At 38.0% G+C, this 11,674-nt stretch overlaps 1 protein-coding gene across 3 annotated transcripts in view; it reads right to left on the bottom strand.

Moving 5' to 3' along the window:
• Positions 1 to 466: 466 nt before the first annotated feature.
• Positions 467 to 11,674, bottom strand: part of KEL (Kell metallo-endopeptidase (Kell blood group)) — a 43,312-nt gene continuing 32,104 nt past the window's right edge. For 2 of the 3 annotated variants that reach the window (XM_058172857.1, XM_058172856.1), the window contains exons 10-18: positions 10,972 to 11,082; positions 10,104 to 10,202; positions 9,479 to 9,556; positions 8,480 to 8,583; positions 7,522 to 7,632; positions 6,839 to 6,906; positions 4,751 to 4,917; positions 2,583 to 2,678; positions 467 to 1,514 (exon numbers count right to left, since the gene is read on the bottom strand). In XM_058172857.1, the coding sequence (XP_058028840.1) occupies positions 1,338 to 1,514; positions 2,583 to 2,678; positions 4,751 to 4,917; positions 6,839 to 6,906; positions 7,522 to 7,632; positions 8,480 to 8,583; positions 9,479 to 9,556; positions 10,104 to 10,202; positions 10,972 to 11,082 (1,011 nt within the window). In that variant the 3' untranslated portion in view covers positions 467 to 1,337. Of the gene's footprint in view, positions 1,515 to 2,582; positions 2,679 to 2,940; positions 3,099 to 4,750; positions 4,918 to 6,838; positions 6,907 to 7,521; positions 7,633 to 8,479; positions 8,584 to 9,478; positions 9,557 to 10,103; positions 10,203 to 10,971; positions 11,083 to 11,674 lie in introns of all 3 variants that reach the window. The other variant, XR_009153839.1, reaches the window with a different exon arrangement.

The following is an 11,674-nucleotide window of genomic DNA, read 5'->3' as shown; positions in this document are numbered from 1 at the left end:
CTTTCAACTGTTGTTGGCTCTGCTCCTATGCACCTACATTGATTTTGTTATTTCTAGCCCAAAAGTATGGTCTTCATAATAGAATGTACACATCTGTAAAAAATTAAATAGGATTTCCCTTGGAAGAATGAGCAAAAAATTCTTAAAAGATGGCCATGAAAAAACACATTAGCAGTTGCCATATTCCTTTTCTCAGAAAAGATCTGAGGTAGCAATCAACACTACCCACATACAAATGAAATATGTATGATCTTTTTAAGTGATGAAAAATTAGTAGATCTTCAATGGGCCAAGTATATTGACATCAGTGTGTTTAGCCTAATTCATCAAGCTATTACTTAGTCACCTCAGCGTTTGGCCTCCATGTGAAAGAATGAGGAGGAAAACCATAGTTTTCTGTGGCTGCAGGTAGATAAAGCAAATATCAAGATTATATTGCGTAACATAAATAATAAAGGAAAATAACTGATAATCAGTATGTACATTTATTTAAGATTAATTCAGGTTTAAAAAAGCATAACTTACAGCATGAACTGAAGCATCAACTGATTGATAAACTGATTTTACAGCTGGGAATCAGAATTAGAAATTGTAATCTAAAATCACAATTGGAAGTGGTTTTTGCAATCTAGGAAGTATACAAAGTATATTGTGGTATCTTTTATGAACAAAAACATGGCTGTGTTTATTGCTTTGTCTTCAGGGGCTACATCATGAAGAAAAACAACATAATGTTTACTTATGGTTATTTGGGGACCATTTAGAACATCAAGCTATGACTTTAATAGCTATATTCTCTGTACAAAAAGCTCTTGAATTAATAGGAAATTATCATATAAAGGAGAAAGAATGGATTTTTCTTGCACAATTATGTTGTTTAGGTTTGCATGGCAAGTCGGCCATCATCTTCATTCTGAATTGGTTCAACCCAAACACAAATTTCTCACATTGATCAGAGTTTGAATTTTGACTGACATGCATGCTTTGGCAGATATTGAATATTCAGGTTTCTCATCTCAGAGCTTCAAGTTTCGCTTTTCCAGTTCTCATATGAAGTCTTTCTTTTGTCTGATTACAAAATGTTTTTAAAAAGTAGTAGAGAAGTTCCAGAGTGTGGAATATGTTTTTCTTTTCCATCTTGATAAATGGATGGAAACTTCTTTCACATTGACAACTGGAGAGTAGGGGAAGAAGTAGTGTGTCATGAAGGAATGGAATATAGCCTTGTAAAAAGCATGATCAACATACTGAGTCATGAGTATGTATATTGAGTATATCGAGTAGCCCCGATCTCTCTGTCTTCTGCATTAGCTGTCCCATGTGCTCTTGAGGTCATCTCACCAGATGTGGCACTTAAGAGCTGGATTCATTGGCGACTCGCTTGGACATTGGAAATGTCTAGAGAAATCCTGGCTGTTGCTTAAAGAACCAAGCACACGAATAGGAGAGGGGCTGTGAGGATCCCTCTGTAAGAAGGCTTGCAGACTCTCCAGGCTCCGGCGCCCACACATTGCCTGTGGAAAACATGCAGTTGTAAATATTGAGTAGCAAGATTAAAGCAAGTCATTTTTCCATATAATCTCTTACACCTCTGTTTCCAAACATTCAGTTCCAGGTTGGAGAAGAAAATTAGCATAGAGAAGCAGCAAACAAAATAATTGCATCCTAATACAAATATTGAGAGAAAAAGCCACTCATGCTGGAGAACTTTTGAGAATAGAGAAAAGATATGCAGAGGAAAAAAATGGCATATACTCCCCCATAATATTTATGGCCACAAAGTAGATGGCATTATTACTTATCATCATTACAATCATCATTAGCATCAATCAGATCTCACTAATACAGATTTCTTTCTATGGGTATTTAACTCCTGTCTGATTCAATAACATGGATACATGAACCCCCCAATTTGATCCAGTTTGTATACATCACATGACATGCTATTAGATGTATTCAATTCATGCTTATACTTATATATATTATCTAATATGTACTCAACAAAATCAATCAATCAATCAATCAATCTTTCTCAAGCCAAATTTGCAGCTTTTTGATCTGTGTGGTTCAAACAGAAGAAGATCCTTTGAAAGCAAAGAGGAAGAGCACTGGTATTCTTCTACTGTAACTAGCATTATATTTTCATGATCTGAGCTACAGATCAGAGGTGGGTTTCAGCAGGTTCTGACCAGTTCTGGAGAACCAGTAGTGGAAATTTTGAGTAGTTCAGAGAACCAGTAGTAAAAATTCTGACTGGCCCCGCCACCATCTATTCTCTGCCTCCCAAGTCCCAGCTGATCGGGAGGAAATGGGGATTTTACAGTATCCTTCCCCCCCTGGGGAAGGAATGGAGATTTTACAGTATCCTTCCTCTGCCATGTCCACCAAGCCACATACACAGAACCAGTAGTAAAAAAATTTGAAACCCACCACTGCTACAGATGTTCCTGATATGACTTAAGGGGAAAGAACTACATAATATTCCAAGAAAATGTAAAAGCAGTCAGTAAGGTTGTAAAAAATATAAAGAACTGAGTAGCAAACTAAAACCACCAGAGGAAAAAAAAAGAAGGCTGAATTACATGGGCAAAGCTGACAAAGAAGAGTTGATGGTGTGACAGTCCAAGCTTAGGTAAATTTTTTACCCCTCTGTGCTTTGCAAACCAGTTTTCATAAGCCTGTGAGGAAAAGAAAGAAAGTAAATAAATGCATCTTATACTTTGGGATATGACGTTAAATGAGAAAAGAACAATGCAGGCATGGCAACTTTTGGAGGGTAGGAGCCTGCTAAAAAAAAGAAAAAAGAACCATAGTTAGGAGAAGAATCCCTCTGACCATCTTCAAAAGCTGGAAGTGAGGGGATACCGTTTTGCAGTGGTTCGCCTCCTTTTTCCAGAACCATTTTCAATCTGATATTAGAGTCCCTGTTATGAAGCGTACCAAGGCTCAATTCTCTCTCCCCTCCTATTTGCTGGGGAAGGTCATTCATCCACATGGTGCCGGTAATATCCTGATGGTACTCAGGTGTATATCTCAAGCCTGGCCTGAACAGGAGATGCGGTGAAGGTGTTATTTAAGTGTTTGGAGGCTGTAAGGATCTGGATTGGAAAGAACAAACTCAGGCTTAATCTCAGCAGGTTGAAATGGCTTCCTTTGAGTTCAGAAACGAACTCGGTTTGGGAACATCTGTGCCTTGTTTCTAGTTAGGATGACACCCGAACACCGAGAGTTGAATTCCTATTCCACTGTAAGACTGATTTATTTTGGCTTGATTTTTCTTTGATGTGATAGAAATGATTTATATATTTATTGTTGTATTTTATAACTACGTTTTGTTACTGAGTCGGTGGATAAACTGCTTACAGGTGATTTATGACAAAAGTGGCATATAAGCATACAAAACAAACAAATATATAACATGTGAATAAATAAATTAAAATACTTGTCCTTTGTGTTTCTATTTTATTGGATTTCTTGGCCCAAATGGAAGTAATACTCCTGTTATTTAATATTTTATTATTGCATTTCAGTGGCATGATCTTGGCTAACATCTAAGGTTACCAAATAAAATCTGGGGTCTCTAATGAAATATTGCAATATATTGTATCCCCAATGGTTAGGTTAATCATGTAGTGAGAGATTAAACAATAGTGGCTCCAGGCTGTTATTACCTTGGTGCTTCCGTTGATATGACTCATGCACATTTCTTTGTTTGATGGTCTAGCTCTTAGCTGACCCTTTGATAACAAATAGATAATCATTCCAGAGATCTTTGCATATTGCAAAAATATCTGTTATGATTTCTCCTCCTGAGTGAGCCTTTTATGGCATTTTAAAATTAGCAACACGGTTCCTATCGCTCTGGGGAAGAGAACAGCTTGTACAAAGTGGTTGTCACTTTGGCCAAGAGATCTCTACACAACTTTCTTTTCTTGACACTTTGTTCCTCACTGAGTCTTGAGGAAAGCAACATCTCTGAGCAAGAAAGGAAAACTTCGCTGGGATTTTTGCAAAAATATGCAGTCATCAAGATTACAGGGTCAGTTGCAGCTCTTAACCAAATGCACATCTACCAGCAAAATCATATGGGTTTTTTGCACATTATGTGTGAAATAAATTCTATTGCTCATTTAAATGTATATAAACCTAATCAATCTGCTGGTCAAATCAACTTTTTAAAAATGTAATTACTACACATTGCTTTGTGCAATGTATTTTTCTGCCATTCCATTATTAGTTTCAGTTAAAATCTCAGAGATGCTGTCCCTAGCTATTTCCTCTTTAAAAACAAAAAAAGGTGGGATTTTGGCATTATTCCTTCACATACATTCATGTAGATTTTGTATTGAGTTCCCATGCACGTCAACACTGACCCCTCAAAGTTTTTGTAAGAGCCAAAAACCATCTGCAAAGTTCTAAACAGTAAAGATAGTCCTCAACTTACAATTGTAATGGAGCATGCCCATTATGGTCGTAAGTCATGACGGTCAAAAAATGGGTCACCAATACCACGGGCCCATCATTAGGCAAACCAAATGTTTGCTATGGGCCAGTTTTAACGAGAACTGGAAGTAAATGCTGATTTTAAGCAAAAATATCGTAAAATGTGATCATCTGACCATAGGACATTACCTGTATAAAGTTCAGTTCATTATGCTATGATCGGTACTAATTTGTCAATTGCAAATAAAGTCAGTTTGTTTGAAAGGGAAGCCCTAGTCAATTTCTTTATATGATTTGATTCAGATACCTGGTAAGCAATGGCAAGCCCTTCAGTGTCAGCTAAATTCTCCAGGAATGTGAAGGAACCATTGATGGTATGGCCCTTCAGGGAGTAGTTTCCATATTGTTTCACCAGACAATCTTTATCTTCTGCTGGTATATTCATGCCACAAGTAGAACAGTTCTCAGGCGACACTGTAAACAAAAGGAAAGAAACTCCAGAAAGAAAGTCATGTATGATAATGGGTCTCATCAGCCACTGTAACTCTCTATGTTTATACAGTTCCATTAAACAAAACTTCCCTCCTCAAAGCCCTCCTTGAGGACTAAATATTGCTTCAGTTGATAGCATTTGATAGTTGTGAAAAACTGTGCAGATGTCTAGAATTATGGGGGTTATATGATAGGTTATGGGGTTAAGATGGTCTTCTAACCTACTTTTTAGCAGTCTGACACAATTATAGAATATTTCATAACATTTATATTTTCATTGCCATGCCATATGCTGAGCCTTGTATCCATTTCTCCCTAAATTAAATCAGCATTAATATAAATTGCTCACAGATTTTCCTTCAACATAAGGAAAAAATACCTTTAGCTCCAATACATTTTGTGATATAGGCTTCATGGAATCTTTCTATGATGCTAAGTACTTTTTTAAAATGTAATTTATTTTCAGGCCATTTCATTATTTTTTTTAACAAGAAAAATAGCAAAACTCTACAGGACTTCATGTTAAAATTCAATTGAAATCAAGAGAAAGCAAAATGCCCAAAGCATTCATAACAAAATTGTAGCAGAATTAATTTACATCTCTAGAGTAGTAACTCAATCCAGTATGAGTTTGGGGCCCTTTGCTCCATTTAATTAAAATGGTTTGCATGTTATGGATAAAGGTACTTTTTCTGTCTGAGTTAACAATGCATACGGGAAAGGATAAAACACAAGCTGAGCCAAGATATCTTCCTCCTTGAAGAATGGATATACCATATTGTTAAAGAAAAACACGGTAACCCCAAAAGAACTAGATTTTTCAATGGAGATTTCAATATTGTACTAACCATGTTGTATGCTTAACAATGGGGGTGTTACAGGTAGTCCTTGACATATGACTATAACTGAGCCTAAAATTTCTGTTGCTAAGCAACAGAAGTTGCTAAGTGAATTTTGCTCCATTTTACGACCTTTCTTGCCACAGTTGTTAAGTGAATCACTGCAGTTGTTAAGTTAGTAACACGGGTGTTAAGGGAATCTGCCCATTTATTTTGCTTGTCAGGAAATCACAACAGGTGATCACATGACCCCAGGAAACTGCAACCGTCATGAATACATGCCAGTTGCCAAGCATCCAAATTTCAATCCTGTGACTGTGACCATGCTACAGTGGTCATAAGTGTGAAAAGCTGTCATAAGTATTTTTTTTTCAGTGTTGTTGTAAGACGAAAGGATCACTAAGCAAATAGTTGTAAGTCAGGGACTATCTGTACTCTTTTAAACTGAAATTATTCATGTCACATCTGTCTCATGTATTCAGGCACTGTTTCTTCTCAGCAGCAAAGCAACCTTGAAAGTGCCAAAGGAAAGAAATGGAAGGAAAGCCCTCTTTCCCCCAACTTCAAAATCTGATCCCAAAACCATATACTTGTGATTTTTTTTTTAAAAAAGTATGGGTCTGTAATACTGTAAAGAAAAAAGGCATAGATGGGGGAGTATCAGATGAAGAGGGGACAGAATTAAAAATTAGTGGCCTACAAAATATTTGCCAGTAAAAAAAATCATACCTCCCACCAATGGTGAAATTCAGCCGGTTCTATCCGGCTCAGGCGAACCGGTAGCGCTGGTGGCGGGAGGCTCCGTCCACCTACCCAGACGTCATCATGTTCGTTTTTGACCCTCTGCGCATGTGTGGAGGAGGCACACGCTCGCTATGCTCGCGCACACATTTGCAAACCGGTAGCAAAGGTAAGTGAATTTCATCCCTGCCTCCCACCCATTAAGCCATTTGTGAAAGGCTTACAGCATCTGAATTTTCAATTCTGGCCTTACCAGATAAGGCCCTATAGATGCAGACAACAGGATGGTCAATGTATTACTCATAATTTCTCAGAATACATACCATAATTATTCAAGGAATGCATTAGTTCATGTGCCATGAAAAAACCCATGGCTCCAAAGTTGACAGCACTGGAAAAAAGACATGGGAGATCTTTTAAATTTCCATAGACTTGTGTTTATATAGATTTCTAAATATAAAATGTACCAAATAGGCTGGATACTGTCAGTGTCTGGATGGGGGAGAGAACAGACTGAACCCTGGCAAATCAGGGCTGTGGCTGATATAGCAAGGTCTTCTGTGGCCTCCAGAGCTATTAATTGATGAGCTAGTACTACCCATCGGGGCAGATTCAAGACTTGGGAATGCTGATGGATTCACAACTCATGTTAGATCAACCGTTGGAAGCCAAAGCAAAAGGGGCTTCTATCCAACTCTGATTGGTGTAACAACTGTGTCCTATGACCACCCATAATAGACTACTGCTCTACTTGTGTCTGTCCTTAAAGAATATTCAGAAACTGCAGTTGGTTTAAAATGCAGCAGCCCACATAATTTTGACAGACAGAGCGCATAACACTGATTTTATGAAGTCTGCAAGTTGGTTTCTTGTCCACATTAAGGTGCTGGTTTTGACCTAAAATGCCCTCCATGGTCTGGCACCGAGAGGCTTCAGGACCATGTTCTCCAGCCATCTTTGGGACAGTAATCAATGGTTTTCATAGCTGTTTTGCCATTTTTCTTACCTGGGAAATTCAGTATGGAAGAAAGGATTACGAAACATCCCAGCAGGAAATACTACAGCATGGTTCCGCAGTGAGTAGTAGGAATGGACAGCCCAAGGAGGCACTTCCCAACTGAAATGGGGAGGGGGGAAATCACAGCAAAGGAAGGAAATAATTGCTTTCGTTGGAACTGTCTAATTTTTGCTGGATATGTTCTCACATTTATAGCAATGCCAACTTCTTCACAGTTTTAGGCATCCATATTACTTGACCTTTTCATCAGAGTGGCACCAATGTGTTAGCAATCTGCTGATTCAAATGTGCTTCTTGAGTCTGGTTTGTCTTTAGACAGAAGCAACTTACATTTTCAGTCTCTTTTTTTCTTAACTTTATCATTCACTTATTTATATTAGTATATTATGCTGCTGTGTGGTACATATTATTATCATCCTCTGGCTGAATTGATCCATTGTAGAATGAAGGCCTGCTCCATGAAGTTATGAGATCAACCACATTTGTCCAGTGCAAATTGGAAAATCTACATTTACTGAGATGAAGTGGTTGTCCCAAAGTCACCCAGCTGGCTTCTGTACCCAAGAAAAGACTAGAACTTTAGTCTCCCCATTCCTAGGATAGAGAGAGAGAGACAGACAGAGAGATAGACAGAGAGACAGAGAGAATACATAGATGAAGGCAAGCTTCATTCAATTGTCGTGTACAGGAGTACATCAATAGTCTATTGAGAGAGGGCTGTAAAAGCACTGTGAAGGGGTATATGTCTAAGTGCTATTGCTATTGCTATAAAGAAAACAAAAGAGTTCAAGTAATAGTAATAGTAATAGTAAGCAATTCTGAACTTTTCTAAAATGTCTAATCTTATAGATTAAACTGGAAGCCAAGAAGAGCAGACTTGTAGAACAACAGAAGAGGATGTGGGAAACCAAGATATTAGTTTATTTATTTGGTAAGAAAAACATACCTATCGTGCAGATGGGGACTGGCAAGTTTGAGCAAGAACCTCTTCTTCAGAGAGTTTAGGCAGGCAACCACATTGTGGAAAAAATTATTCCCATCAATCTTCAGCTGAACAAAGTAGCAAACAATAATGTTAGGAATGGGAGTTCAATGACAATTAATGTTTGGCAAAGAGAATAAATATTATTTTTCATTTTGTTCTCTTGATTCTACCTAGGTTTCACTCTGTTAAATAATTAAGTACAAATTATTTTGGGTATTTAATTCTTCCAACTCTCGCCTGAAATTCTAAGCTTCTGTTAACAAGTCATAAATCTGTAGCTCTACAAAGGCACAATCATTTGGCAGGTGAGAGTTTCACTATATACTGCCTGCCTATTAAAAAATATTTGTCGCTCCCCCATCATGTTTCATGGAATTGCTGCAGGAAATAGGCTGATTACTCCTTTCCTCTGCAACTTCAATTTGACAAAAATGTTACTATGTCCTCCTTTCCCATCCCACACAAGCAAGCGTAACTATTAATTATCAAGACAAAACAGAAGAAACAATTGACAACCCATAGTTATAACACATTTAACATGCAGTTGATTTATGGATGACTATTCAATCTATTGCTGATAATTTAAAGGTTACTAACTATTTGTAAAATTGAAAACTGGGCAGTTTTATTTCAAGAGCTACCTGAGATAGAAGTATTTATGAGTGGAGATCAGCTATGTCAAACTGGGAGGCATAGAGCAGGATCGTCAAACCCTCACTCCTTTTTAGATGCCTACAAGAGCAAGGTCGGTCTTTGCTGTTTCAATATTGTTGACCCTCTTGGCAGTGTCCCCTGATCTAGGGAGAGCCCATGACGTAGTGTCCATGTCTTTGATTCAATCCCTAGTATTTGAAACTGTAGGAGAGCAGCAAAAACACTTTTCTGTGTCTTAAGACCCATCCTTCAGTGGAAGAAATAAAGACATTTGAAGCCAAATCGCAAATGGTGCTTAACTTTTACCTCTTGGTACTCATTGTCAATTTTGTTTGTTTGGAGCATGGTTTCTGGATAGCCAATCTCCACTTGGAGGCTATAAATCTAAAAATATGAAAATAAAGTTTAGTTGTTTACACTGAACCTATGACATGATGGAAAAAGGACTATTGGCATTGGTACATAAACAAGGGCATCCCTCAAAAAAGACTTGAGTATTACTTACAGTATGATTTCCCCTGCTTATAACTCTTGTATTCATTCACTAATGTAAGTAAACCAAATTTTCTACAAAGCAGGCCACAGTCAAAGGCCGTTAAAGATTGAATGGGAAATTTTCTAGCCTATGCCTGGAATTAGACTGATAAATTTCATGTCTCTATAACCTTACTCTTGAAAATAAAGGTTCCATTGGCAACGTTACCAAGCGTTACAGAAACAAAGATAAGATTTCTGACTGGTAAGTGCTGGAATAAATACCGACTTCTCAGAAATGTCCAAGCTCTTGCTCATATACCTGGAGCTCCATTCCAGACATGGACATTACTTTTGAAGTCTCTGAACTGGATAATACACTTCCTAGGCATAAATTCTATTATAGTCATCCATTCCCGTTACCCAACCAAACAAGCATTAGAATAGATGAACATACTTTCTTCTTGGCTTCTTGACGGGATTGGGAGTCCATCCAATTAACTTGATCCAGATGGCTGTTAATGGCATCCCGGATCTCAGAAAAAAGATTTTCTGCCTGGCCAGAGAAAGGAAAGAGAGTCCCAGAAGTAGGGAAGCATTTCACCTGTTATTTGCCCATAAACCCTAAGGGCTAATCTGAACTTACTAACCTTTAAAAACAAGAAGTTGTATAGTAGATATGGAAGCATTCTTGAAAGGAATGGTTAAGGAGAAACTGAATCGAGACACCTGCTGTTTTATTTGAATAGTGAATAATATTGAGTATGGTAATAGAATGCTGAAGAGCATATTTTATCTGATACTACTTTGTTTCCTTCCTGATGGAGCCCATCCCCCTTATATCATAACAGTATCTCCTGCCATTTCTAATGAAATCTAAGATTAGCTATAGATAGGCATGAAGCATACCATATAAGCCAGTGGTGAAATCCAAATTTTTTTACTACCGGTTCTGTGGACGTGGCTTGGTGGGCGTCGTGTGGCTTGGTGGGCATGGCAGGGGAAGGATACTGCAAAATCTCCATTCCCACCCTACTCCATGAAAAAGATACTGCAAAATCTCCATTCCCACGCCACTCCAGGGGAAGGATATTGCAAAAATCTCCATTCCCACCCCTCTCTGGGGCCAGCCAGAGTTGGTATTAGCTGGTTCTCCGAACTACTCAAAATTTCCACTACCGGTTCTCCGAACAGCTCAAAATTTCCGCTACCGTTTCTCCAGAACTTGTCAGAACCTGCTGGATTTCACCCCTGACATAAGCATATTGAAAAGCATAAGAAAATATGGACTAATAAATCAGTATCTGGTACTATTGAATACCTACGAGATCCTTGGCCTTCTGGGGGAAAATCTCCTGCACGACCATCTTCCCAAGTACAGGTCCAAAGAATGTGTTAGTGTCTATCAGGCATTTCCTCCATCGCTCAGTTCTTATCTGAAAATAATTAAAATTAAATTAAAACTTTTTTTTTCCAAAAAAAATTTATTTTCCATAATATTTCCAACAATTTAACCAGTGTACAATACATTCAATTATCCAACATTTATTCCTCCCCATAAATTGTACTCAATCGGGCCTGCCCAGTTGCCACTCCCTTCCTAAAATTAAATTAAAACCTGAACAAGTATGAAAAATGAATGGGAAAAATGGGACCATTTGCTCCAGAATATAGCTAAATGTGGTTGTGGATTAAAATCCACCCCAAAAAATTTCCAGAATTTAAGTTGAAAAAAAAATCATGGAAGAAGACAATGCAACCCAAACAGGGCATATCCACGGAGTCCTGCTTTCCCTAAGGAGGCTATTTCCTTCAATCAAACATGTATTTGATCTACACACAATAATGTGCTTCTTCTGCCTCCCCCAATATGGCATAAAAATGTCACCTGTCCTTCTCTAATGCATGAATCCGGAGCGGCCTTTCAATTTGGAGATCAGGAGCAGGTTTATGAGGACAAGACATGGGGGGCAGTTTTCCTCCCTTTTGTAAAAATAAAATGTGACTGCTAGAAGCTGCAACAACAGC

The sequence above is a fragment of the Ahaetulla prasina genome, chromosome 2 (genome assembly GCF_028640845.1).
Source record: "Ahaetulla prasina isolate Xishuangbanna chromosome 2, ASM2864084v1, whole genome shotgun sequence".
Lineage (NCBI taxonomy): Eukaryota > Metazoa > Chordata > Lepidosauria > Squamata > Colubridae > Ahaetulla > Ahaetulla prasina.
The sequence above is the reverse complement of the archived record's forward strand: the minus strand, read 5'-3'. Positions and strand labels throughout refer to the sequence as shown.